The sequence below is a fragment of the Knufia obscura genome (assembly GCF_036327395.1).
Source record: "Knufia obscura strain CCFEE 5817 isolate CBS 148926 chromosome Unknown scaffold_7, whole genome shotgun sequence".
Classification (NCBI taxonomy): domain Eukaryota; kingdom Fungi; phylum Ascomycota; class Eurotiomycetes; order Chaetothyriales; family Trichomeriaceae; genus Knufia; species Knufia obscura.
In genome coordinates this window covers 1,455,171-1,482,622 of record NW_027042693.1, presented here as the reverse complement: position 1 = coordinate 1,482,622, position 27,452 = coordinate 1,455,171, and the positions used below count along the sequence as shown (strand labels likewise).

Here is a 27,452-nt window from a genome sequence, read left to right as displayed (position 1 = left end):
TATTCTTGGCATTGGAGCTAGTACAAATAAAGACACGAGGCTGAGTATTGATTGTGACGAGGCTACGAATGCTTGATGCGGCGGACCCGAGCTTTGGGAGGATCACTGGCAGATGCGGCAATCACATAATTCATTTCTGATCGTGCAGAACTATGGTACTCAATTCTCATTGCTAACCCTGTAGGAGTATTATTTTTCGGGTGCTAAAGCGGCCTCTTCTGAGCCCGCTCACGAGAATGGATGTCTCTTGCTCATCTTCCTCAACTCGAACCTGAGACTGCAAGCCTAAATTATTGTCAGTAAACAATCTCGAAAAGAGAAAGGAGCGAACTTACTTCATGAGATGATCCATGAATGTCTGCAACGATACATCATCAGTGAAAATTGTCTGCGCACTCTGCGAAACACCGCCGTAGCCTCCGGTGGCATGAGTGGTCGAGGGATTGAGCTTCGAAAGGAGGAAACGAGCCTGTGAGCCACCTGCGTCGCATATGATAAATCGAGGTAGTGGGAATCGATCTTGCACCAACTCTCGCGCATCTTCCTTCGGCGAATCAAGCACTGCCTTGAAGTTTTCGTAGCCCTCTTGATCTTGATAACCAGCTTTGCGCCACTCTGCCATTGTCTCACCGTGGAAGATGAGGATCTGGAAGAACGTGTCTAGTAATAGTATAGTGTTTGGCTGGATCGAAGCCGAGTCCAGAAGCACCGGTTGGCTACCCTCTTGCTCCAGGCTATACGAGTCAAGCGTCGGCTGAATCATGATGAGACTATCACCAACGTATTCGTGATTCAGAACGTGTCGATAGAAGGCCGTTTCGTCGGGAGAGTTGTTGAAGACCTGTAAGAATTGTGATCTTCGGAGGTGGAACATGAATTGGGGGTAAAGCGTAAAGTTCTTGTCGAGTCGGAATGAGGTTGAGTCGTCCTTTCTATAATCTGCGAACCTCGAGCAGAGCCTGATAAGCATTCGATCAACCCATCGCAGCACATCCGGACCATCGTCCACTTCAGCTTTGAATACGGCAATGCGTGCCATGAGCACCGCAGCGGCTTCTTGGTCGAAAGACTGAGCCAAAGCCGGATCGCCAGCTGGGCCACTAAGGTTTCTGGCGACGGTCGTGACTCGAAGATGATACTGCCCTGACGAGTGCTGGTAATATGTCAAAAACTGCATCATACCACGTTGAGCACCCTGCTGGACCGGCACAGGGCCACCCTGATTGGCGATCTCAAAGTAAACGCCATAACTGGCAGTTGGGTCTATGCCACACATCTTCCAAGCTGACGTGTTGCCTATGCCACATTCGGTCTCGCCGACAGCACTTGATTTCTTGTTGAGAGAGACGGCGTGACCAATGAGGCCGGTAACCTTCAGTTCTTTTGTTGTAACAACCTCGAGCGAAGCATTGAATCCCATAAGGAGGTTGTCCTGCTCGTCCTTCTCGAACACTCGAATGAAGGACTGCTTGAATTGCGAGGATGTGAAGCTATCGGTCAATATCATATGACCTCCGGTGGAATTTGCTAAGCTCTTCATTTCGAGCAATCCAACCTGATCCAAACAACCAGCAAAGACATCGATAACGTGTCCGTTGTGTGCCGTTCGCTTGGACAGCTGATCGTAGAACTTCACAGCCTTCTTGAAATACTTGACGTTGTCTCGGTCTATGTCGTGGTGTGACCGAATAGGTTCTCTCAATTCTGGTCCTACGACCATTCCTGGGCCTTCAGTGGCTGGACCACCAGCAAAGAGCATAATTCTTGCACCGGCGTTTTGAAACGAAGTCTCGAGTAGACCAACAGCCACGCTTAGCGCAACACCAGTCGACCTCAGAGCCCTCCTGTCGTTGGCAACTGGCCATGGATCTCTCTGCATCTGCTCGAGCGCATTCGTGATCTGGAATTCTGCCTGCTGGACGGGTAGTAAGAACCGCGCTGCTGGACCCATTGGTGGAGGTGGTCGTCCTTGCTGCGGTGGCATGTTGGGTCTTAGACCAGGCGCAGAAAGTCCTAGCATCTCTTGTACCTGCTTGGCAGGGTAGTCCTTGCTGCCTCGGAAGACATACGACTTGGAGCACTCATTGTAGCCAATTTCGTGAACTGCGACATTTGTGCCATATGTGACCAGACCGACCAGCGCATTGGCTGGCAGAAGCGACAAGCTCATAACGAGCGTCTCCTTCAGTGCCTGCAGGCTGTCCTCCTCTTGACAAGTATCCACAACATAAACGAAGATTGGAGGGGCTGGAGCCGGGCGAGGCAGCCTGTACTCGACTGTTGTGTTCATGCTATGCATCTCTGTGGGCACATTCTCGGCGGAAATATCGCTGTAGTGGCGTGGGAGAGCATTGCGCTGTAAGCAGAATGGACAGATCCAAATCTTTGCTCGCACATCGACATTACAGAACGGGTTCAGCACGGCTTTGCATGGTGCTCTGCAGACAACAGGATCGTACGAGAGCAATTGACTGCTCAAGGGCTTGAGAGGTGTTAAGCATGCGCCGACGGGAACGACGAGCCTCGAGGCTTCCTGACGAAATGTGAGTAGGCAGTCTCAAATGTAGAGAGATCTCTTACCATGCGCGTGCTTGGAAAGACATTCCAACTGAGTCTGACACCATCTCTGTCTTCGATCTCCGCCCACGAGTCCTTCAGAGCCTCATACTGGTTCTGATCCATCTTAGGGTATTGTACAGGCGTCTTCGCAAGGTGGGCGGTGAGCGCAGGTTGTGAGACAAAGATCAAGGTCGAATGATGTATGGCATGATCTTTGAAGGCAGCAGCAATGAGAACACTTTGGCAGAGGGTAACCTGTTGGTACCAAAGTAATCCGATTATCTGAATGATCTGGCTCTTCCGCACATGCAATTGATGAAGTGACGGGCGTCTTTGCCAAGGCCCGCAACTTCAACCATTAATTGCAAACATTCCAGTCCGCTTCCCTCTTTCCTTTCCTTCTCTACAGTTACCGCCGACAACAAAAGCATTACTTTACGGCAGTCTCGAGAACTATCATGTTGAGCACTGTTTTCGCGTCGAGCGAAGATTAGTCCTAGTACTACCTCTGGCTGGGCGTCTGGATCTTGAAGTCATTTTGATTTCAATGAGATCGAGAAAATCATCAGTCGAGGTTACAGCTATTCATCACACAAACTGTTCTTTTTACCACAGCCGAATGGTTCATGTTTGTCCAGGGTATCTCAAATATAGACAGAAAATCTAACCAAACCTCTTCTCAATCTCAGCGAATATCTGGGGCGAGATCTCATCGCTGCTATCTCCTTGCACATCTACAACCATACCAGGACTTTTTTCCCGGTAGAAGTTCAGGAGTGGGACGCTTGTCGCTTCAAAGGTTGACAGCCGCTTACGCCATGTCTCTTCTTTGTCGTCGTCCCGTTGCACCAATGGCTCCCCAGTAACGTCATCTTTTCCGGCCACCTTAGGATCATTGAATCCAACGTTGTAGACTCGGCCAGATGCGAGATGAGTCCATCTGTTAGACATTCTCTTGACAACAATATCGGCAGGAGTTTTCACGTGGAAGACAAGGTTCATTGGTAAGAGGTGAGCCAATGCTTGCGCCTGCGTTGCCGTGCGTGGAAAACCGTCGAGAATAAATGAGCAGTCTGGACTATTCGAGGGCTGTACTGCCGTGCCTTTTCCCAAAGTTGCTATTATTTCGTCGTTTGTTTTGTCTGAAGATATCCAACTCCTGCTCGTAAGCTCAGTAAGAATGAGGTTCAGAATCAGAGGATCTGGCACAAGTTTCCCTGAGCGCATGTAGACATCTGCTTGCTGGCCTGAAGTGTGTCAACATACTTGCAGGTACGTAATACGTGGGAAGCAGCTCACCTAATGATGTTTTGTTCTTGACATGGTCTCTCAACAGATCCCCAGTCGCAATGGATGAAAGCTGTGGATATCTCTGTATCAATCTGTTGCTCTGTGTTCCTTTCCCTACTCCAGGTGCGCCTACGAGAATGACCCGAGCGGCATTTCCCAGCTTCTTTACCACGTTTTGAGAGCCCATTGCTGTGTGATGGAGCGGACTGAAGGTGCAAAGAGCCTACGTCTACTCCTTGTGCTCGGGGGCACAGTGGTGAGAGCTTCCGTGTTATCTGCCCATATTCGCCATTGCTGTTGGGGAGTCGAACGGAAAAGACAACACTCTGTAACTCAGAGCTGAGTGAAGCAGCCAGCTACGTGCGGACTCGACTGCGACAACTTGAAGTTCACTCGCATTTGGAGCAAGCCTCAGCTCCAGGCCGTGCTATTCGGACACCGGGATCTGCCAGCAGCAGCGAAAACAGCCGATGGACCGAGCTACGCTTAGTAATCTCGGCTCCCAATCAGGGCAACAAGGCATCTCTTCTCGCGCTCGCCCACCATTGTTTGTCTTGGGGTGTTACCTGAACTCAATCCTTCTGATACAGATAGTCTCTGGCTAAAGACAATCTGGTCTAAAGACCATGCCGATGCCCGGGAAGTATATTGGACCCATTGGGCTATGCTATAGACAAGTACTAATCGAGGACCTCCTTCGCCCGTGGGCATGGACCCTTGAGCTTTACTGATGCCTGGAAGATATGCCTTAACCCCCAAAAATGCAAAGGACGTTTGTTCAGACCTTGGTCCTGCAGTGGTGTTGTCGATCATCTTCAAGTACTTGTTTGCATCGAAGCTGCCCTGCTCGCCGGTGTTCGAGCTGAAAACACAGCCAAGTTTGACGTTCAAGCGAACAACCCTGTGATTCCGTGGCCTTCGCTACGCGTACGAGCTGATCGATATGCCCTACAAAGCAATGACTATTCTTCCAGCTCTTGAGTATCATTAGATACCATTCTTACGCGCATGCAGCCTTCCTTTTGTTTGACTATTATCACCCGAAGTGCACACGTGCTCTCGTTGACCGCTTGTCCTATACCGCTGATTGAGACAGAGTCAAGCCCCTCCTTCATAACCTCATATCAAGCAGCGTTTGGTACAATGATGTCGCAACAGAAACCTCGCAAGCATGGCACAATGCTCAAGGCAGGTGGTGGGCAGTCGTCGGCGCTGCAAGATCGTCAAGTCGTCAGAGAATTCACGCCGACCATTGCACGGCTCCTTGAGGGCATATTCAACGATCTCGTGTCGTCCAGTGGGCACCAGGACTCAGACGAGCCTCCTTTGACCTCGTACGACCAGTTCATGGGTTGGTGGCAGTCGCCAGCTTCCGCGGCTCTAGCCCCGCCAACGGACCACGATTTATCCTTGCCGCTATGTAATTACTACATCTCGTCCTCCCACAATACCTACCTCAGCGGCAACCAGTTGTATGGTGCCTCAACAACCGAGTCCTACACGAATGTACTCTTAAGAGGTTGCCGATGCTTGGAAATCGACGTCTGGAATGGGGAGGATGAAACTTCCAGCGTTAGCAGTTCGGATTACGAAGATGTAGACCCAGAGAAATCAACCACTCCTCGAAGGAAAAGAGCAATATCAAAGCTGAAGGATTTGGGTGGAAAAGCTCAGGACAAGCTGCGAAGAAGTTCGTCCAAATCCCCGTCCAAGAGATCACCAGATGCACATCGACGGAATAAGGATGTCGACCAGCTCACAGCGAGCATGTCAGCTACAGAAATCGCTGAGAGAAGGGCAGCGCTGAAGACCGAGCCTCGTGTCTACCATGGCTACACCTTAACCAAACAGATCCCCTTCCGGGAGGTCTGCGAAGCGATCCGCGACGCCGCCTTCAAGGCCTCGACTTTGCCCGTTATCGTCTCGTTGGAGGTTCATTGTAACCTCGACCAACAGCAAGTCATGGTTGAGATCATGGAGGAGACTTGGAAAGGCCATCTGATCGACATGTCTGGCAAAAGTTATGACGATATCCAGAGCCTACCTAGCCCAGAATCACTGCGAAACAAAATCCTCATCAAGGTCAAATGGACACCAACCACAAGCTCCGAGCCCAATGATCCTGTCGAGATCTCTGGGACAGCCGAGTCAGATCAAATGGATGGCACAGCCCTGTCTCAGCAGTCCTCGCAGCAGAAGAAAGCAGTAAAGATCATAGATGCATTGTCGAAGCTGGGAGTATACACGAGAGCCTACTCATTCAAGAGCTTCCAACAGCCAGAAGCAAAGATTCCTACACACGTTTTCAGTCTTGACGAAAACAAGCTCGGTGACATTCATTCTCATCCTGACCACGGCCCAGACATGTTCCAGCACAATCAGAACTACCTCGTTCGGATCTATCCTTCGGGTGTTCGAGTGAACAGTAGCAACATCGACCCTGCCTTCAGCTGGCGCCAAGGTGCACAGATAGTAGCTTTAAACTGGCAAAGTCTCGATAAGGGCATGATGTTGAGCGAGGGCATGTTCGCTGGTGAAGAAGGCTATGTTCTCAAACCCGACGGCTTCCGAAGCGCCAACATGCCAGGCCATCCACATCCGGTCCGGCGGCGACTCAACTTGACCATCAAGCTTCTGGCTGGCCAGAACCTACCAATGCCTGCAGAGAAAGACAAGACGTACGCCGATCACCTGAAGCCATATGTGAAGTTTCAGCTTCATGTCGATACACACGGACCGCCAGGTCAGGGCAAGACCGAGCAATCTGACACGCACGGTTCGAAGTCCAAATATTTTGACGACAAGAATAAGCAAAGTGCAGGCGAAGAAAAGGATGAAGATGAACGCAAGCTCAAGCGAAAAACTCGCGCTGCCAAATCTGCGAATCCTGACTGGGATAAGTCTGAGACCATGACTTGGACAGATGTGCCAGATGTGGTCGAGCAGCTCAGCTTTCTACGCATCAAGGTTAAGGATGACAAGCTGATGGCAAGAGACGATCTCTGTGCATGGGCTTGTATCAGACTTGATCGCCTCAAAACTGGCTATCGGTTCTTGCATCTTCTGGATGTAGAAGGTGAACCCTCCGAAGGCGTGTTGTTGGTTCAAATCAAGAAGGAGGTATATTGAGGCCTCAGTTCTGCGTCAAGCTGGACACGTCTGCCTCGTTCATGGACATACCTATCGCAGAATGAGCCAGGTAGTCGCCGGCTCGTTATTCGAATCGAGGTTGAAAATCAAGGTGTTGGCAGAAGAAGATAGTGAAGACAAGCTGAACAATCATGTCAGTCATCAACCCGCAGCCAAGACTTGCCAAGCATTTTCGGCCCGGCAGCGATACAACCTTCTGAAACACGCCAAGTTCACCAGCCGCAAAGCTGAGTTGAGATCCTGGCGTTTCATTAACCCATACCTTGTTCTTCGATGCATTTGCCTATGTAGCTGCAATTGAACGAACGACATGCAGTCTTCTTAGCAAGACTATCGCAGAACCGCAAAGATCGCTGTGATGACTTCGAAGGCTGAAGACCGTATCAAGGTAGTCTCTGGCTAAGTTATTCACATCCTGTTATCTCTACAGCTGAGGTTCGGATGACTGGGGTCCGAACTTAGGTCAGTATTAGCTAGGGCCTGGGACAGCGTGCAGTCAATGTGTTGTAGGACATATTGGTTAAAGCCGGCGGACGAGGAACGTTAAATAACAGTACGTCGATACACGAACGAGCGCCGTTGATTTATTGCGTTTTCGATGCAAGTACTAACCGAGCGCTTCTTTGACGCTAAAATCTCACCCGCCGTCATTTGACAACCATCTCTGGACGGATACCTCCAAGCCATATACGGGAGGTGAACGAGCTGACTGAACATGGATATTCATCAATGACATACATATCAGGCAATCTGGTCGCGGTCCCCAGCTTCTGCAGCGTCCAGATCATTGTTAGACAACTCTGAGCCTCAATATGGCGGGCCTCCTGACATTGAAGGAACGATGCTTCCAAGCATCATCTCGGTCATCGTCAACTTCCAGCTAGATTTGCACGCGCTTCGTGCTAACCGCCTCGGCGAGCTTCGCCATGGCATTCTTTCTGCTCTGTGGGACACGTCCATTACTTGATTGAATGGTCGTAACGTGCTTCAAGCAGGCAGGCGGCGCCGTGTCCATCAGCATATGACCTGTGCCCAACAGAACGCCGATTCTACCAGGCACTTCAGTGCCTCTTCTCAGCTTGCACCTCGAATGATACACGACAAACCTGCCGCTAATTTGACTGTGCTTGCCGAGCTGATGTTATCACGACCCTGTCCGGGGCAATCTGCTAGACATTTTCCTGGTTCACAGCCTTGCTGCGTTACAGCTTCCTTTCCATCCTCCTTAAGCGAGATCGCCATTCGGGCCCCACCCTGAATGACATATATGGGAGACATCTCTTAGATTTCGCTCACTACACATAGTCCCACCATTCCTGGTCGCTTTTGCAGCTAAAATTATTGATCTTCCCAGCAACTATAGTCTATGACCAGATTAGTCGACATGCACAGACTACATGTATGGCTACTGGCTACAATAACACTCTTTTCTGGGCTCGCCACCTCTTCGGACTGCGCCGCTGCTGCTGCATCATATAATGCGAACTCGGATCCAGACGCTTTAACAACGGTTATACCGGCAAATGTCACCTACGATTGCATCTCATCTATTCCAGTACAAAAAGACTACTCCCAACGAATTCTTGAGAGTTTGAGAGCATGGATCGAGTTAGAGAGTCAGCTAGAGTGTTTGAGGAAGCCTTCGAAAGGGTATTTGTGGGATTCAATCAACGTTCTAGCGGAATTGGATCGGATCACCAACAACCTCACCGAGTACACGAGCCAGTATGCTTTCGAGGTGGACCTCATAACGCTGGGTCTCCATTTTCATGACTTCCATACCATGATCAAGGGCGGTATCAACACTATTGTCCAATGGGACCGTGGGAGGCAATGGGACCGCGGAATACCACTCGTATCGGTCTCGAGCGATGGGTTCGAGGACCCCAGAGTGTATTTATTCAGCGATGTTGCAGAAATCGACACCAATCACAATCTGGCACTGGTACCGTCTTCTGGCATTTCTCCTGTCCAAACAATCAATGGATTGCCTGTACAACAATTCCTCCAGACGCAACAGCTTGTGGCATACTCGCACGATCCGGACACCATGTACAATCAGTTGTTCTTGAGCATACCTCAGTCACTAAATCCGATGCCACAGGTCACGACTTTCACTGGTTCTTCTGCCTTCTACCCTGGGTCAGAGACGAGACTCGGATTCGAGAATGGGAGCGATTATACGAAAGCTACAACCGCGAGCATTTCATGTGCTATGGGCAACATTACCACCGGGCAGGAGTTCTGGGACACCTGCATATACTCAGGGGACGAGGCAAGCGCGACTGCAGCGACTGATCCTCCGGCCACAGCGCCGGACGTGCCTGCAATGACCCGCCTTTTTGCGCACCCAGATCCTGTAGCGATTGACCCTCTTGGGCTTTTCTCGGGCTACTTTCTCCACGATTCAGACTACAGTGACGTTGCAGTTATGGTGATTCGAAGCTTCGCAGGCTTCGCGCTCGATACATATATGGAATCTTTCCAACACACCTTGCAAACATTTCTAGAACAAGCAACTAGCAGTGGCAAAACCAAGCTCGTTATCGACGTCCAAGGGAATGGGGGTGGTCTCGTCAACGCTGGAGTCGAACTTGTTGCGCAGCTGTTCCCGAATAGTCCGCTAGACCAGAAAGGTACCTACAGGGCATCTACCGGCTACGAAATCATTCTAGAGAGACAAGGTGCTGTCTTGGACCTGGTAAACCAACAGTCTAATGGCACCATCGAGTCACTCCTCAATGAAGTCACCCATCCCCTCTCCTGGCAGGTCTTCATGTCTCCCAACACCAGTGGTTTCAGCTCCTTCAAAGACTGGTATGGTCCACAGCACCTCTCCCCAGGCGACGGCAGCTACACAAACTTCTTCCAGACGGATTATACCAACACAGACCCATCGGACTTGAACGACCAAGAAATCCAAATTACTGGCTACGGTGAACGCATCCTACCACTCGATACACCCCCACCGTTCGATCCCAAAAATATGGTCCTCGTCTCCGACGGCTTCTGCGGCTCAACCTGTGCCATCGTCCACGAATATCTCACTAACGTCCATCAAATCCCCGCCATCGCTGTTGGCGGACGCCCGGGCTCAGGCCCTATGCAAACAGTCGGCAACACCAAGGGCAGCCAAGCTTTTAACACTGACTGGCTGCCCATACTGGCCGCAGAATGGAACAACGACACCTTGGTTGCCACAGACCGCGCCAAAGCAAAAGGCACAGTCTTCGAGAACTGGTCCTCTTTTGCTATCGACCAGGGCACGCTCCTTGGCCTCAACGCGAAGAATAACTACCGGATTGGTGATGGGAGCAATACGCCTCTGCAGATGGTCTACACTGCAGCAGACTGTAAGATGTGGTATACGCCGAAAATGCTCGTCGATCCAGTGCACGTATGGTCGCGTGCGGCGGACATTGCCTTTGCTGAGAAGCCATTCACGAGTGAGTATTGTGTGAAAGGTAGTACGGGACATGGGTCGAGTGTCACTCGTGGGCTGAAGAAGGGCTCACTTGGTGACCAGACGCCACCAGCGAACGCGAAGCCGCAGTATCTAGGTTGGCTGAAGGATGGTGTGGAGATCGTTCAGGGATTCAGCCTTGTTAGTGCCGGTGTGGAAGGCGAGAGTGGTGGGAATGGAAGCGGAAGTAGCATCGTGCTGTCTGATGCAGAAATGAAGCAGGGTTTGAGTGATTTGAAGAGTATGTGTGGTGGGTATGATGGCGATAGGTGGCTATTTAAGATGATCTGCGGTGTACTCGGGTGAGGCCTGGGGAATGCGGCAGTATCAGATTAGCGCAGCGTTCAACAACTTCGAAACCTCATAACGTCTCGATACTAACATATCTCTTGGTTCGACACTTCAACTTTCGTGTCGATACACCTTAGATAGTCGCCGAGCTCCTATAGGCTGTCTATCTGCACCCACGAAGACCACAAGCACCCACAAAGACCACACTACTATTCACTATCCATATCTCAGCTACCCGCCCCTCCCTAGTAGTCTATACTATCAGGACTAGTGGGAGACTTCGAATTACACGCGGAGGATCAATCCACGGTGTTGGACAGTCACGAAAGCAGTTACTACATATACGGCCTCCACCGCTCCACCCAACCATACCAACCACACATCAATCACTACATCAGCATCCTATATATCACTGTACCACAACGGGGCCGAAATTCCGGTGTTAGACCATGCTCATACCGCTATCGTTGATGAGCATTGCTGGGGTAGTCGAACACCCAGTTGGTGATATGGCGCTCACCCCAATGGTCACCTTCGGGGCTACTCAAGAAGTGCGCATGTCCTTTCATGGTTTGCCCACGATACCCCGTGTACTGCTTGTGCACGAGGAAGGCGCGACTGGCACACCTGGCGAGCATGACTCAGCTTGACATGCCATGGAGAAGGCAGAACCAGCGCCTACGATGAAGGTACGAATTGTATGCCCAGCGCAGCCTCGACTGGATCAGAGAGTGTATGGGGAATGTGCGACTAGCATCGCGAGGAAGGCCCGGCGCCATTCACGTGGAAGCTGCGACTGATATGCTCAGAAAGGCAGCTGCGATGCGAATCTAGAGGCAGGCACATACTGTGCGGAAGGTCCCCCATCGTTACCAGATCAGGCAGAAAGTGCCAGGACATAGTCATAGCTGGACGTGACATCAGTGATGGGACTGATGTGCTGCTTGCTTCCAAGGGTGACGGTGGCAAGCACAAAGTATCAATCGTCCCACCTCTGTCGAGGACTGTGGACCAGCAAGCAAGCCTCTAACACCGCCCACAGATATAAAAATTGCTAAGATCTTGCAATAAAATTGACGAAGAATAACACGGCACAACACAACAATGGCGACATTGTGTTGGGACAATGTTCAATTGTAGAGATGACACGGAGTACCGCCGCGATGTACTTGTTTTCTCGGGAAGGAACACGAGCATGTATCTGTTGCAGCATCCGAATAGAACAAAATTGACATCGATCTGGCTAACTTATCTGAAAACAAAAATGCAATGAAACACTGACGGTAAAATCCGTAGCCAGAGCCTGGACCGTTGGCCGCTACAGGCATGGTCACGCGCTTCTCCGGGGCCAAGCTGGTACCCTGCGAGCCGGTTTTGGAAATAGATGGCGGAGTCGCAGCCTCACTGAAGAACTGCTTCTGTTTATAGCACCATCATTCGATCTCTAACAAGTGTATAACTCTCTAACTTGTATAGTAGATAGCACAGGTTTCGATGATGATAGTCTATAATTTTTGCATTGTCATAAGCAAGACTGAGTGCTGCGCAGGAAGTTGAATTGCAGCTTCGTTTTGGGGTGGCATCGCAGAGTCCGCCATCTATTTCCGAAACCGGCTCGCCTGTTCTAGGCAAACCACACCCCGTGCCATATCAATGTTTTCGAGACTTGTGCGGTGCTGCTCTTGACATCATGCTTGGACAATATAAATTGTCCGTCACTGGTACAGATGCTATGAACAACACCAGAAAATTGCCCGTTTCCTGAAGCTCGAAGGATGCGAAGCGAACGGGTATAATTGTATTTCGTTTGTATCGTCCGTTGATACAAGGTCCATTCTCGGATGGCTTTTGTCGTCTTTCGTACGTCCCGCTGCTGCGTGCTGGGGTAGGTCGCTGCACATTTCTTCCTGATTGGTCGGGGACGATGGAGTCATCGCATGCACCAAAACACGACCCAGCGGTTCACATTGTCGGTCTGAATAGTAGAGCACGAGCGGAGACTTCACCCCTAAGTCCTAGGTACCATAGGCATAGAGAGTTCCGACGAGGCGATGCCGGAGATGCCCGCTATGATGCCTCGTTTTCAAGGTGGATAATCCCGGTCAATTTTTCCTGTATTGGGTTGCGAGGTAGAGGATACTCAGCCATCGTTCTATGGCGTAGTATCCTGGTGAAAGTGCTGTATCTTCATGGTGACAGTGGCAGAGCCGAATATTCTGAGCAACGAAATTGTAGGATCTGCGATCTCATATTGTCGAGGAGCAGTCGAAGCCGTGGTCGTCCTTCTCCCAAGGATAGATGCATGGGACAGCCCATTTTTATCCGCTTTCTTGTACGGCTTCTTGGGACAACACAACAAGAAATCAGCGCAACTTCGTGGAAGGTCAAGCCGTCACCTTGTTCGACCGGGGCGTTTCTGAGGGCTGAGCACTTCAGTGAATTTGCTACCGAAGCAGTGTTTGTTCGCCTGTTGATGTCGGTGTGCATTGTGTCGATGAAGGGTCGATCTGCCAGTGCTGGCGTCTTCGACACACTTAGCTCCTGGTAATACCCGCTGTTACCAGTCTGATCCCATGCGGAAATGCTCGTAGGCCACCTCAATCATGTCACGGTCAGCTCGGCTGTCTCATTCGACGATGGCAGTACCAAGAATCGAGACTCAGTGGTTCCCCTGTATGTCCATGTGTTCACCACCGCCTCCTGAGCCTCTGATAATCAATACTGCCCACCAGCATGCCGTGCTCATCGAAAGTAAGCATATCGATTCTCTCCTTAACCGCACCTCCTGGCAAGCCCGTGATCTCGCTCCTTACCCAGACCTTCCTTTGCAGCTCGTCGGCACAGGCCTCCTGGATGCTCAGGCGGAGCATTGGGTACTTTGCTGAAGCGTCTGAGAACCTCGATAGATACCTCTTGAGGGAATAGACTGGGCTGTCATCGCCGTGCTCCACTTTGATGTGTGGCGAGATGTGCTGTGCCATTAGCTGGGCGTTTCTCGTGTTGTTGGCGAGGGACGTGAGAATCTTGATTGCTCGTGACTCGAGGTCGTAAGGATCATATCTGGATCGTACTGGAGAGGTTGACGACGATCGCGACGAGGCAGATGTCCAGGAGTTTGACCTGGATGATATGGTGCTCATGCTGTTCTATGGTTGAGCTGTAATGGGGTCAGAGATAGATCTAGCTAATTCAACGTTGAATGGCTTCTTGATATGTATCTGCTGTTACACTTGGTCTGGGCCGAGCCAGGCGGAGGGGGCGGAAGGCACACCTATATACCTTGCAGGTACGAAGTCCGCCTCATCACGCCATGAGTACACCGCAATGTCAAGCGGAGCTTTGTTGGGTAATGACCTGCGAGCTTCGGGTTCGGCCATAAGTCTAACGCAAGCATGACCTTCCGTCCGCTCCAAGTCTGAAGAGGGAGCCAGTAAGATGCGACATTGACTCGCTTCCTTTGTGGTGGCGAAAATATTGGTGGAGCTCGGATCATGTAAGAAGGAGTTAAGCAGCAGGTCGCACGTTAAGCCGCTCTAATTTCGCCATCGATTGTGCCTTGGAACCTTGTCGCCTGGTTTTCTTGTTGCAGGGCTGCGGCGTGTGGTGAGGACTGTCTTTGTTTCGTACACTGCATCGACCTGATATACGCTACCGTGGACTAATTAGCAAGGATCAGCTGCTCGTCTCTGCTCTCAACAAACGAGTCCCAGTAAAGCATGAGTGCACGCTAACCTTGTAGCCTGCTTCTCACCCCTTGCTAGCATTATGCAGCGCTTCTATAATTGAGCTGCGAGTCTCGAACCCTAACGATAGGTGTTCATGCTGGACTCGGGTCAGACACGTTTCTCCATGAGCTCTGTATCCCTGCGATGCATACGAGGAGAGCGCCGGTAGCGCTTCTCCACAGTGTGGGATACATCAGAGGATTCAGCCCGCATCGGGAAGGTTGTGGAAGCCCTGACTCAAACAGCATGGCCAACTGGGCGGTTCCGGTTTCTCAGCTAGGCATCACACTGGGGTGGTAAGAGCAAGCGGTAGTGGAATGCTGTAAAGCAGACCTTGCGGACAGAATACTGTATTGAGCACAATTGTGCTTGACGCCCATACTAACAGCGCTCGAACGCAGCAAAATCGTACAAGCAGTTATCCCAAGAGCCAAAGAAGAAAGTATCCTATCCTTGCATCTTGATGCGGCCAAGTCTTCGACAAAAGGCTTCGCTAAAATCAAAAGTTCCTCTACCCACACCTCCAACGCACCACGCACTTTCCTGACCAATATCATTACCACGCAGTTCCTTCCTCCTGCGCCTGCTTCAACTTCTCGTAGAACGCCAACGGCCAACCACGCATGTCCTCATCCCGTGGGAGGCAGCTGATTCCTTCTTGACCAAGTTGGCCCGCTTGCCGGAAGCTCTCTTCCCGCTTCCGACAGTAGCTTACCACATTTCCAATCACTCTGCCCAACATGTCAGGACTGATGGCAACAGGGTTGAGAAAGGGATCTGCATCCGACAACAGCTCTTTTATCGTTGGTCTGAGTGTTTGATCTCGTTGTAGGCATCTCTTCAATGTCTTGATAAACCCGAATGGCACCACTGAGCCGCCTATGCCAGTTGATGGGAACTGTATTTCAACCTTTGGATTCGGTATGGACATGATCCTCTCAAACTGCTTCTGGATATGCGCAAATGGAGGCTGTCCATACGTCATCTGGTACAGGATGCATCCCAATGACCAGACGTCGCTTGGCTTTCCCAGCTTCAGCAGCTTTGTGCCGGCGGCTTGACCAGCAATGGGAGCATGGCACACTAGCGATTCAGGTGACATGTAATTCGGTGTGCCGATCTGGTTTTCTCGATGCACGTTGACTGTGTTGTCTTGGATGGCATTCGCGATGCCGAAGTCAATGAGCTTTAGCTGACCCTTTACCAGGAGGAAGTTGGCTGGCTTGAGATCTGAATGTACGATGTCGTGCTGATGTACAGCTTGGACACATTCGAGCATTTCTTTCCAGTAATGGCGCGTGAAGGTGATGTCCAGTTTGGAATTGTCCCCTTTGAGCTGCTCGTTCAGCATCTTGTTGAAATCTGTTTCTCCCAACTCCATCATAACGTTCAGCACGCCTTTCTCCTCGTTGACCTCATAATCGAACAACCTGATGACCCTGTCCACATTTTCAAGCTTCTTCAGAAGCTCAATTTCTCCTTTGTAGCCTGCAATGGCTGCCATGTCTGCTTCCTCCAGATTGACTCTCTTCAGTGCAAAGATCTTGTAATTCTCAGCCATTATGCGGAACACCCGTGATGACCCACCTCTGCCGATACAGTCCAGCCTTCTATAAGTCCTGCCATTCAGCACATAATGAACTGACTTCTTTGCGCGACTGTTACCAGCGTTCGAAGTAGCTGCTTCAATCAGAGACATTTTTGGTGGTGGTGCTGGAGCCGGACGGTGAGGTGTGTTGTTACCACGCGCTGCTAGCGGCTGTCTGGAAGGAGATTCTTTCGTTTCTTTTGGTGACTCTGGCTTCTTTCTTGATTCTGCTTCATCGTCCTCATGGATCTGAAGCTCGGCAGGTGCGGGCTTCGCGCGTCTGAATGTCGGCGGAGGTTCGTTCTCCGGCTCGTGGGCTGATTCCAGTGGCGGCAGAGACGGTATCTTGAATATGGGCCGTTTTGAGCTTGAGGACCTTGATGAACCTGGGCCACTGGCAAGGGCTGGAGTAGGATGTTGCCTTCCAATAGACGCTGAGAATGCGATGGGCCTTGGAGGAGAAAGCGGTCTCTCATGCTGTTGCACTACTGGAGACTGTGACCTTTGCATCATCCCATCATTGTCCACATTTGGCGGGCTAGCCCTCCTTCGTGGCTGTGGGCTTTCATAATCAATCAGTAGGTCGTCAGGCTTGTTGTCCAGCTCGACCTCTGCTCGACGTCCTTGCTGAACTTCGGGACTGTACTCAGCTGATTCCTGGTATGAGTCGTTTGCTTCTGCATCATCACTTTGCCTACGAATCACACCTCGACGTACAGGACCTTTCAGGAACTTGCCTCTCCCAATCCTTGAAGCTCTGATCGTGCTGTGGCCAGCAGTTTCTTTGGTTCGTCGTGGTCGTGAGATAGTGTATGGGCCGTGATTGTCTTCCTGCTGCTCTGGACTGTTTCCACGCTCTTCCTCATGCGGACTTCTGTCATCTTCAACTTCAGGATCTTGCGGTTTCTCGTCTGCTGCTTCCGCTGAACGTGGAGACTTTGTCTGACTTCGCGAGCCGCTGACACGGACCTTGCGTAGGTGTTGTGCAGGAGTCCTTGAATTTCTCTCTAAGGTGCCATAGGATCTGCTCTTGTCATGGACCTTGTAGGCAAACGAGCCATCTCGTTCCAGCACTGTCGGGGGGGTTGGTCGTGTTGGGGCAGGCATGCGGACCACTCTTGGAGCCGGACTACCGTCCCTCTGCGGAGGAGACCACCTCTCATGGCTGTGCAAGTCCTCGTAGTAGCTGGACCTCGCGCCATGACTCTGTGGTTCGACATTCTCCTTGTCTGACTGAGCTTGCGAGTTCTCCTCTCCTAAGATGGCTTGTGCTTCGGCGCTTAATTTGATTGGAGCAAGGTCCTCATCGTCGTCTGAGCTATCGGAAGGACGTGTATAGCTCTGGCGAAAGTCGTTTGCGCGTGGTGATGGTCTCATTTGTGCGCGACTTGCGGCTGATCTGAGAGCAGCACGAGATGTATGTCGACGTGTTTCGAGCGAATAAGAATGAATGGGTATCGGCGATGCGGACGCGATGGCGGCCATATTAGCGGCGTTGTTGAATGACTACAGCCAGCATGAGTATGCGAAGATGTATCGATGTTGCACTTTTCGCAGAACGGTAGCGGAGCTATGGTAGAGGAACGTATATGAGAGGTAAGCTGGACTGCTCGGGAAGAGGTTGCGCGTCTGCGATTGGCTGTGGTGTCGATCAAGCTAAGCCGCAAAGACAAGAGTAAGCAAACTGCCTAAAAGAGAAAGTACCCCATTCACAATCTTATGCCGTAGCACGTCACAAAAGCTTTCATTAAGCCCATATGCTTCTCGTTCAGAGCACCTATAGAGCTACACGATCGTCCCCAGAGGTAAATTCACATCAGTAACCACGTTACGACCCAGCACTAAGTTGGGGGCGGAATTTGGACCAAAACATCATTCAAAGATCCGCTATGCGATAGCGACGTGTATTGCAACCATATAAGGTAGCCTGACTGATGCTAAAAACATGCTACTGAGGTACAGAATCGACTGCATTCTGTGCCGCCTGATATACTTTTGCTGTTAACACCTCAAGGGTATCCGATGCGGAGGACGATTCGTTGAGCTGGGTCAGAACCTATGCTTGGGTCACAACCTGGCCACTAATGTTACACAAGAAGAATGTACATGAGACGTCACATTAGAATTATGAGGTACAATAGAACCATGACACTATCTCGTTTCCCAAAATCCCAAGCGCCGCGCTCTTGATGCCAAAGTGTCAATATATCCATCCTTCAATCTTGTGCAAGTCTCCTTCTTCTCTGCACTTTGCTCCATTGGAGATGCAAGTCATCCCCATCCCGATATACAATGTAGCCATCTAAAGCAGAACAGCAAAGCCAGCAAAGATGCTAGCAGCCACTACACCCAGTCCGTAAATCTGTCCGAGGTTGACCACAACACGGCCTGCGCCAGACGAGCTGTCGCTGTTGCTGCTGCTGCTGCTGCTCGATGACTGAGCGGAACCGGTCGCTTCTGATGATCCGAAACCAGTGTATACAGCAGTGCCAGTATCACTTGAACCAGCACCAGTACCTGTAGCGGTAGCAGTGCCAGATGCCGTTGAAGTGGTGTTGACACGGGTCGGGTTTTGTGCACCGCAGGGGTGGTCTTGAGTACAAGATGCGGCGCAAGCATTGTTGCTTAGGCCGCAGTTGGCTACACACTGGGTGTTGGCCTCTGTGCACTCGTAGTAAGGGATGGTCTGAGAGTATTCGGAGATGTTCGGTGCAAGGCCATTTTCACACACACAGCTATACGAGAGCGTTTCCGAATTGCAGTCGTTCGAGATTGTGGCAGCTGATCCATCTGTTTCTTGTGTACAGATCAGTGGGCAGGCGGCGAGCTGAGATGTACACCAGTTGTCTCTTGTCGATTGAGGGACGCTGTTGGGGTCGATCTGTTGAGAGACACCAATTGTTATAAGGGCAGACACGGCTGCAAGAGCGAATGTGGAGAAATACATCGTGAAGTGATGTCTGGTTGTTGTTTACTGTGTTCCGGTTCAGCTTCGTCCCTGTCTCAGGATGGTTGCAGACTCACAGCAATGAAATGAAAGCTCTACGAATGTTATGTGCTGAAGCAAGAAAAGACAGAGAAGCAAGGTGTACTGAAGGTGACGATTGCTGTGAGCAGGAAGATGCAAATAAGTTGCTCTGTAGCAGAGGCACAGTGGGTTGCAGAGGCTTATATTTCATGCTCTTCCTGAGAAGTTTACTCCAGCCCCGAGGTCCGTGCATGCTATGCCACTCGCGTCAAGCCTAGAAGGAAGATGGTGCTATCTCGTCGCCGCCATCGGGTGGATTTTGATCCACCTGAAACGAAGTGGTTGGTGCTTCCGCCCCAGCTATGCAAGTCATGCTGCAACACATTCATAAGCCAGTGGCAAGAATCGTGAGAAGCATTTAACAACTCAAAGCACACATGCGAAGGACGCGTGCGGCATGAGACATGCAGCTGTAATGGTTTTCGTAAACTTGGTGATGGACCAACCATAATTCTAATTGAGATCGTCGACCGGTCTAGCGTTAGACTTGTAGATCCACTTTCCACCACTCTCTCTTCCGATAGAGTAGCCTGAAAGCCCTTGTCACATTTTCAGATGTCTATCGAACACTCATAAACATACCACATGCACCCTCGCTCGAATCTGGTGACATCTACGACGGGGGGCGAGTGCAGAATGCGGAAGGTAAATACACGACAGCGGTCGGGAGGCCTTCGAGGCCTGTCGCTGTGGCGTGAGGTTGCAGTATTCTTGCCACTTTTAATGTTGCCATGCCTCGGAGCAAAAAAGGAGTGCGAACGGAATTGGCCTGCAGTTGCTCCAGCATAATTCAAGATGCACGAATCAGACAACTTGTTCGAGATCCACCGCATAGATCCTCGATATCCAATCGTTTTCCTGGTTTGCAGACTTCTCTTGTGATGACGGAACCGTGCACGAAGAGCACTTGTTAACCACGTTGCCAGAAAAGCTGCTGGGTCGCCGGCTTGCATATCATAAGTCCAGAGTACCTATTTGTCGATCCGAGTCAGGCGACTTGTGGGACTCGAAATTGTTACGTCGGCGCCGTGTTCAGGCACATCTTCATGGATGGATGAAAATGATGCTCGCCCACAGTTGAATGGCCGCACTTCTGTACAACACGAGGACAATAATGGGTCTAAAAGGCTGTCCTATCAGTCAGCTCCACCATATTGGTTGCGCAACCGCTCAGCAACACATTCGACCATAGGATCGCTAGAAAGGGCGCCAGCTATTACACTGAAGGATAATACCGAAGAAGCCCCAGAAGCCCACAATCAATTATGGGCAAGGTCGATCACGATAGATGACTACGTCGTCGTTCAGGGCAACAGCGTTGGCATAGGAGCATATGCCGTCTGGGTTTGCAAGGTCGAGACTCTCGACGGGAATCCGATGACAATCCGAAAACGATATTCCGAATTCGATGACCTACGCAACAAACTACTTAAAGCTTTTCCAGACTCAACGAACACCTCTCTGCCTCCTCTGCCGCCGAAAAGCGCCATCTACAAATTTAAGCCGAAGTTCCTGGAGAAGCGCCGGCAGGGACTTGCTTACTTCCTCAACTGTGTCATGCTCTCTCCGCAATACGCCAGCTCGATAATTGTCAAGGACTTCATCTTCCACCAGTCCGATGTATAAAAGAATTGCAAGTTGAGAAGAGATTACTTTGCCTTTTGAGCGTCGTGGCCCCAGTTCTTCAGAGACTTATAGCTGCGGCTATTAGTGTCCTTCTTTGCTGTTTCCTCTTGAGCAAGATGGCGCTTGTTGTATGCAGCGACGCGTCTCATATGGTTGACATCTTCATCACTGTACTTTGATGGGTCTTTCTTGGGGTTCTTCTTCAGGATCTCAATGATCTTGCGACCACTTCATGACATCTTAGCACATTTCGCACATGCAAGAAGCCAGCACCTCACCTTTCATGACCGATGCTTTCCCCCGACCCGTCAGATTTGGACCAGCCGGTTTCTTGAGATGCCGAGCCTTTCAGCCACTTTTCGAGCTCGTCGGCGCTCATGTTGACCGTGTTGTTGAAATCCCTTCGTGGTATCAGCAAGCCCAGCTGTCGCAATCTCAGGCCTACTCACTTGATAACATCTTCTTTGCTTTTGACCATGTTGGCGGCTGTTGAAGAGAAATAGCGCGATGGTTGTTCTATGAGGAGCCTCTTGTGTAGTTGTTGCAGGTGTAGGCCTAGCCGAGATTTTGCGTACATGTAATAGCTGTCTGTAAGTATCCAGTGCTTAAGAAGCTAAACAGTTCTTCTAGGAACCCTCACAAGGACTGTCAGTGCTCACGCTGTCTTTACGTCATCACAGACCACAGCATCATTGTTCGAGGTCCTAGCTCGGGGTGCGTGGAAGCCACTCGAGGAGCGCTCCTGCCGTGTGGCACATGTGGCTAAGCTCAGGCCAATCAAGCATGCCGTGGCTTCGGGTCAAAGTGTGCCGCCTGCGCTGTGATTATTGCGCTCAAGCGAGCTTAACACTGCTCTCCTGGGATCGAGATATATTTCAGTTGAGCCCAATCAAGATTACTAGTAGCTGTATTCGGCAAGAGAGCGAAGGACCTGCTCGACTTGGTGTTACTTCGTGGATATGCTGTATTACTTGTACTGCCGTCTTGCATTTTCATGACCGCGACGGTGTACCGTAGTCGGGCATCTCAGCGCTGTTGCCGATCAACGGTGCGGGCCAGGTTGATCTGCAAACACTTTAAGACCTGCGTCGAAGATCATTCGAAGTAGATGCCGTGCAAACTCCCGCAACTACGTTGGTACTTGTAGCCATGGGTGGCCACTGCTTTAGGAAGGTCTGGTACCTACTTTCTCATACTTCAGAGCAGTCCACTGAGCACAAATTAGATCAATAGACAAAAAAGATTCAGGGTACTTGCACGAGCCAATCTACAGTAGCGTTCAGCGGACTATCCGTTGTGGACGAAACCATTGGTCCCACTTCGCTACACGCGAATAGACACGTCTGTTAGCACTTTACTCCTGGTCTCTTGTTTATCGTGCTCGCCCATATTTTGGGATCTTCGTTGTCCTTCTCGCTTGAGCAGAAGGTCTCAAGTCGCTCCTTTCGTCTTCACTTCTTCTTGCCTCGATTGGCCTTCCCTTTTACAGTCGACGCGTGTCTTCTTCGCTGTCTCAATCACTCGTGCCAAGCAGCAACTCTATTCGTGCAACCCCTGAAGGTGTTTCTGGTGCATGCATATTCCCTGCCTGTGCTTCACTTCAAACGTGCGCATGCTCGAAGGCCAGCAGACTGGGTCGGAGATTTTAATATTGCTGGCAATCGTTTCAAATCCCAAGTCAATCGCAACTTCCAGCCTTCAACCTCGATCGCCAATGCATCACTTCACAGTTGCGAATGCGCACACTTGACCTACGACGAATATCTCTCGAAATGCCGCTCTTCTCCAGGAAGAAGGACAAGACCAAGAAGTCAGATGCTCCAAATGTCAAGGGCAATGCACTATCAGCACCAAAATGGGAGGATTCATGGTTGCGCACCCGGGTCGACCCAGAAGAGGTCGCAGAACTGCTCCATGGCTGTACTGCCGAGATCAAGTCAAGAGGTAATTCTTTCGAAGAGACGTGAGCTACGATCGAGGCTGACTATGGCAGCACTCGATGTGCCGTTCCTAATGTTACCATTCCGTCCGTCGTCAGACCCTAGTGCGGCTAAGACGTTCGTCCGCAATTACTTCTTCCCTCCAGGCGACCGCGAGAAACCAAGTGGCGCACCTTTAGCGAAAGAGTTGAAGATGACCGAGGTGATGGTATGCTTGCCGTTGAAGTCGATCGATTCAAGCTGATGCAGGAGATAGGTCATAATAGCAGTAATGAAGTGGTGCTGGGCTCGACTCCCGGGCGGCGTAGTGACGTGGGAAACATATCAAGGCTTCAAGGTTGGCGAAAAAGGTATGAGCAAACCACGATCAAACACGACCGAGCCTGACAGTGTGTAGACTCGCAGTATGCACGGAACTCGTTTGGCACCTTCATACCGCTTGGAACCGAGTCGAAAGCACGAGTACAGATCATCAACGATTACTTCGACCTCCTGGCCGCACTGGCTGCGCATGGGAAATCGAACGGTCTCGGAGGCCACAAATTATCTCGTTACGCCGGCTGGTGGGCCTTTGAGCACTACGACACGGGCAAAGGTTTCGACGCCGGATACAAGTTATGGCACAATGCCGCTATTGCCACAAGTCATTTATTCTTCGCCTATCTCAGATCGCAGACGCCTGAGCCTGGTAGCACCAACGGCATTCTGGACCTTCCTCGATCTCTTCAGCAACTAGTGGACTCTGTCGACTATCCGCCCCATTCCACGGTCATTGGCAACGACACAACAAAGGTCGTAATGATCGTGGACGTGGTGTCGCCAACTCCTTTCGCGCTATTACGGCGGGCAAAGCAGTTTGAGTATCGCGACGATGACATGGCTTTGCAGCATTTCTCCGAGTTCGAAGATCCCGTCCAATCGCTGACCGAAGAGTGCCGCCGTGTGCTGAGAGCAATCTCATCGACGAATCAGTCTCAAGTCTCCGACGCTGCGACATCCACCAGCTTGAAGGACCCTTCGTGGTCACGCTTTGAAGACATTGGCTTTGGCAGTGCTTTCGAGGACAATGGAAACGACGGCATGTTTTCAAAGGGCAGATCTCCGCCTGCTCAAACTTTGAATGCCTCTTCGAGATCACCTGTCAATGATCTCAACCGACCCACGACACCTTCGTGGGCTGACTTCCTATCTTCGGGCTTCGTAGATGAGAACGGGCATAGAGCGCCTGCGACTATCCTACTGCCTCCTGACAAGGCTTTGCCACCGATGAGCGTAGCGCCACGTGGTCAGAGCTCACAGTCTCATCGGCGGGATCTAGAAACCCACAACCTTGAGCCTGGCGAGCTTGCCAGCATTGCCAAGATTGAACTTGATGATGCTTTCTGGTGGGTCTGGATCAGCAGTCTTGCAGGTGAAGAACCTGTAGCGCGTAAAGCTGCGTTCGGCAGATGTGCCTTGATCGAGACAACACTTCTTGGTGGTCAGTGGATGGTCATGGAAGAGCAGGTCAAGGGCGCTGCCCCAGAGCCAGCTCCAGGAGCTTACGTCGCCGAGCGAAAGAGTTTCTTTAGCTTCACGAAAAGAGGTCGCCTCACGCGAAGACGATCGGCTTTGAAGAAGAGCCCACTTGTTGAAGAGACAAAAGTTCACGATCCTTCGAAGCGTTTGACTCTTGACCAAGATCGGCAGGCCAAGATTCAAAAGGCGGCAGCAGAGCTCGCGAAGAAAAAGCAACTCGATGAGGCCCAGGCTATCAACCAAAGGCGAGGACGAACCGATGAGAATGCAGCTGCTAAGACCACCAGCATTTTCACCATCGGCCCAGTGATCAGAGACGAAGCCTCACCTGCTATGCAGTGGGCTAAGCAATACGACAAGAAGACCGTCCGTGAGCAATATCTCGGCAATGTATTAGCCGGCAAGGGGTCTACAGATTTCCTGACTCTGCCAAATGGTGGATTGAGCATGAAGAGGTCGGCCTCAACAATCTCAGTCAACAAGGAGCTGCCGCCAGCTCCTGGTAATAATGTGCGAGCTACCGAACAGAAACCGGTATCCGCCCACTCCGAGACCATGCCTGTTTCAGAGGAGACTATCCAGCCACAGAAAGCTGATCCAGCAGAAGTTGTTGAACCGGCGGCAATAGTAGCTCCGACCTCATCACCTCCACCACCACCAGTGCAGCAAGTAGAAACACAACCAATGCAGCAAACGCAGCCAGTTCAGCCGGTACAGAATCCAGTCGAGGCAAGGATACCGGAGATGACACCTTCAGTCACTGACCTGACCTCTGCTCATCCAAAGCAGAGCAATGAGTCAAAGCGCTCGAACAAGTCGGAGAAGGATAAAGGTGTGACGGAGAGGACTCGGCTTAAGAAGCTTGGTTTCAACGCTCCTCCCCCGGTGGCCACTAATAAGAATAGTGGTGTGAAGAAACTCTTCGGTACTTTCCGCAAGCACAAAGATGTCGGCAACAAAATGTTATCGCCAGATTCGCCTACCAATGAGGATCCAGCGGTTGCTGCAGCAAGAAGAGCCCTGGAGGGCAAGCCTGCTCAACCTAGCGATGGCCCAACCTCACCACCTCTCAGTCCAAATCATTTTGCAAAATTCCAGAACGCCGCAAAGAAGCCGTCTGAAGCGGCAGTGCCTGCTCAAGAGCCAGTGAAAGCGCCTGAGCCAACTTCCGTATCGGCCGAACCTGCGCATGAGGAGTCTCTGGTCAACGGCAACGTCCACGACAACGGTAGCAGCAGTGTTCGACAAGAACAGGCATACGAGCATGACAAGGAGAATATTACTCCGAACCCAAGACCCTACGAGTCCGTACACCAGAAGATCACTCGTGAAAAGGACTTCGAGGATCTTTCGCAGGTTGATAGCCATGAAAGAGCTCATGCCGCTCAGGAATTTTCCCGCTTCGATCAGGGTCCACTGATGGATCAACCAGCTTTTGCACCTGTGGGCAACACCCGGGACGATGATGACGACGATCGCGATCTTACGCCTGCATTTGAACCACCCCACCGACCACAGCATCAGTCGGTCTATTCAAATTTGACTATGCAGACGGATGCGACCGATGAAGAAGAACAGCCTGACACAGCAGGCCAGATGAACCCACACGACCGATGGGCACAAATCCGCCGCAATGCTGCAGAGAGAGCAGCACGCGCGTCGGAAGACCATCAAAGGAGTCGGACCGCGACCAGAACCACCGACGACGGTGAGACTAGTGGCGAAGAAAGTGAGTCAATCATCACCCTATGACAGAATGTCTGCTAACCTCAACAGCGATCGAGTCGCGAGTCGCCAGAATTAAGGCTCGTGTCGCAGAGCTCACTGGGAATATGGAAGCCACTAGGCGATAACCATACCATCTGCCAACGATGCTCAGTCCACGAATAACACAACACCACTTTCTCCTTCTCTCCGCGCCTGAATATTCGAGATACCACTTCAGCAACTTTATGTCACGTTACGATCCTCTTTCATTCTTGCAATTAATTTTGTCTTTCTGATCACTGTTTGCGTATGAGCGGGTCCAGTTGGTAAAATGCACAAGGCACAGGGTCAAATGCGTATGCTTATACACCATCTGCTCCCTAGTATATATAGACAAGCACAGTCTACCCACACTCCGAGCAATCGAGGACGAGTCAGGTAATATGTAGGACTTTGCGGACCAAGAGGGGTGCGCACGCTGTATGTAATGGTCGGGAGGCGACGGGAAGGCGCAAGATTCACTTCTACTATTCTGCCAGCAGGGCTGGCTATTGCATCAGAGGTACTATAGCACATGGAACAGGTTGGGCATGTTAATATTCAGCGACGGGTACTTAATGCAATAGAGCTTTAGCATGACGCTCATGACGATCGGATGAAGCGTGAAAACTGGAAGTCACGTCCCCCGCCATACCTCCGGTGCATTCCAATTCTCAGAAACTCTGAAACGAAGTATTGTAAGCCACTGCAATCTAAGAATAGATTGCAGGTTCTAGACCATAAGCGAATCACAGCCAATGAAACACACCACTGGGCACAGCCGGGCGCTTGGAAGTCGCGTCTAAGATTTACCCTGCGCTTTTGTCAGCACTCATGCCAAGATCGGAGGTACTGATATACTTGCGCCGACAACGCTACCTACAGCACGGCGTATGGTTTTCAGTCCCATGATTGCCATAGTCCGCGCGGTACATGATAGAGGGAAGGGACGACTTCGCGAGCAGCGGGAAGGAATGGCCCCGGCGTTGGCGAACGCTGGATTGTTTGATGCGGAGGCGACGCGCGTCTACAGTATTTACAGTACCTAGGGTATGGGAGCTTGATGGTAGTCAGCGCTGGCGGGGAGACTGCATGGCCGTGGGAATCATGCCTGTGAGTTGTTGAGTGCAGTTGGCTGACCGCGCTTGTTGGCGATGCTTTGGTACAGGAAAGTGAAGAATGCCAGTGGTGTAGCAGGCACGATGATGTGGGAGTGTCTGCGCAACTATCTATAGGGGGGCTGCCTCTGCATCGTTCTCGAACTATCGTGTACTCATGCAACCCCGACGCTCTAGGACGTGTTCGTGCCAACAGCATGACAAGAATGGGTCCGTGATCGCTGACTGATGACTGCCGTCCGCGCCCGTCCGTACGAAGGATCAAAGCAGGAGAATAGCTCCACGATTTTATTTAGAGGGCAGGATCAGTACTGTACCTCGGATAAGCCCATTGTATCGAACCGATAGACACGAGTAGGATGCAAGCAAAGAGTGACTGAAGGCGGAAGGAGTAGTTTTCCACTGGCGTC

At 51.1% G+C, this 27,452-nt stretch overlaps 9 protein-coding genes across 9 annotated transcripts; 4 read left to right on the top strand and 5 right to left on the bottom strand.

Annotated features, from left to right (window-relative positions):
* Nucleotides 1–260: 260 nt before the first annotated feature.
* Nucleotides 261–2,682, bottom strand: SEC23 (GTPase-activating protein S23; the record flags this gene model as incomplete). Its single annotated transcript, XM_064875150.1, has 3 exons — nt 261–285; nt 336–2,533; nt 2,581–2,682. 3 exons carry the CDS (start codon nt 2,680–2,682, stop codon nt 261–263), a joined length of 2,325 nt encoding a protein of 774 aa, XP_064729550.1.
* Nucleotides 2,683–3,222: 540 nt separating this feature from the next.
* ADK2 (Adenylate kinase 2) lies at nt 3,223–4,036 on the bottom strand (the record flags this gene model as incomplete). Its single annotated transcript, XM_064875149.1, has 2 exons — nt 3,223–3,806; nt 3,859–4,036. The coding sequence occupies 2 exons, from the start codon at nt 4,034–4,036 to the stop codon at nt 3,223–3,225; spliced, it is 762 nt and encodes a 253-aa protein (XP_064729549.1).
* Nucleotides 4,037–4,995: 959 nt separating this feature from the next.
* Nucleotides 4,996–6,978, top strand: PMZ80_006737 (uncharacterized protein; the record flags this gene model as incomplete). The annotated part of the gene is made up of 1 exon (XM_064875148.1): nt 4,996–6,978. One exon carries the CDS (start codon nt 4,996–4,998, stop codon nt 6,976–6,978), a length of 1,983 nt encoding a protein of 660 aa, XP_064729548.1.
* A 1,405-nt stretch (nt 6,979–8,383) lies between these two features.
* On the top strand, nt 8,384–10,768 carry PMZ80_006736 (uncharacterized protein; the record flags this gene model as incomplete). Its single annotated transcript, XM_064875147.1, has 1 exon — nt 8,384–10,768. The coding sequence occupies one exon, from the start codon at nt 8,384–8,386 to the stop codon at nt 10,766–10,768; it is 2,385 nt and encodes a 794-aa protein (XP_064729547.1).
* A 2,672-nt stretch (nt 10,769–13,440) lies between these two features.
* Nucleotides 13,441–13,893, bottom strand: PMZ80_006735 (uncharacterized protein; the record flags this gene model as incomplete). The annotated part of the gene is made up of 1 exon (XM_064875146.1): nt 13,441–13,893. One exon carries the CDS (start codon nt 13,891–13,893, stop codon nt 13,441–13,443), a length of 453 nt encoding a protein of 150 aa, XP_064729546.1.
* Nucleotides 13,894–15,034: 1,141 nt separating this feature from the next.
* Nucleotides 15,035–17,551, bottom strand: PMZ80_006734 (uncharacterized protein; the record flags this gene model as incomplete). The annotated part of the gene is made up of 1 exon (XM_064875145.1): nt 15,035–17,551. The coding sequence occupies one exon, from the start codon at nt 17,549–17,551 to the stop codon at nt 15,035–15,037; it is 2,517 nt and encodes an 838-aa protein (XP_064729545.1).
* A 2,593-nt stretch (nt 17,552–20,144) lies between these two features.
* PMZ80_006733 (uncharacterized protein) lies at nt 20,145–20,720 on the top strand (the record flags this gene model as incomplete). Its single annotated transcript, XM_064875144.1, has 1 exon — nt 20,145–20,720. The coding sequence occupies one exon, from the start codon at nt 20,145–20,147 to the stop codon at nt 20,718–20,720; it is 576 nt and encodes a 191-aa protein (XP_064729544.1).
* A 23-nt stretch (nt 20,721–20,743) lies between these two features.
* On the bottom strand, nt 20,744–21,198 carry PMZ80_006732 (uncharacterized protein; the record flags this gene model as incomplete). The annotated part of the gene is made up of 3 exons (XM_064875143.1): nt 20,744–20,948; nt 20,999–21,121; nt 21,170–21,198. 3 exons carry the CDS (start codon nt 21,196–21,198, stop codon nt 20,744–20,746), a joined length of 357 nt encoding a protein of 118 aa, XP_064729543.1.
* Nucleotides 21,199–22,492: 1,294 nt separating this feature from the next.
* MSB1 (multicopy suppressor of a budding defect) lies at nt 22,493–26,031 on the top strand (the record flags this gene model as incomplete). Its single annotated transcript, XM_064875142.1, has 5 exons — nt 22,493–22,664; nt 22,714–22,868; nt 22,917–23,010; nt 23,058–25,907; nt 25,955–26,031. 5 exons carry the CDS (start codon nt 22,493–22,495, stop codon nt 26,029–26,031), a joined length of 3,348 nt encoding a protein of 1,115 aa, XP_064729542.1.
* Between the last annotated feature and the right edge of the window lie 1,421 nt (nt 26,032–27,452).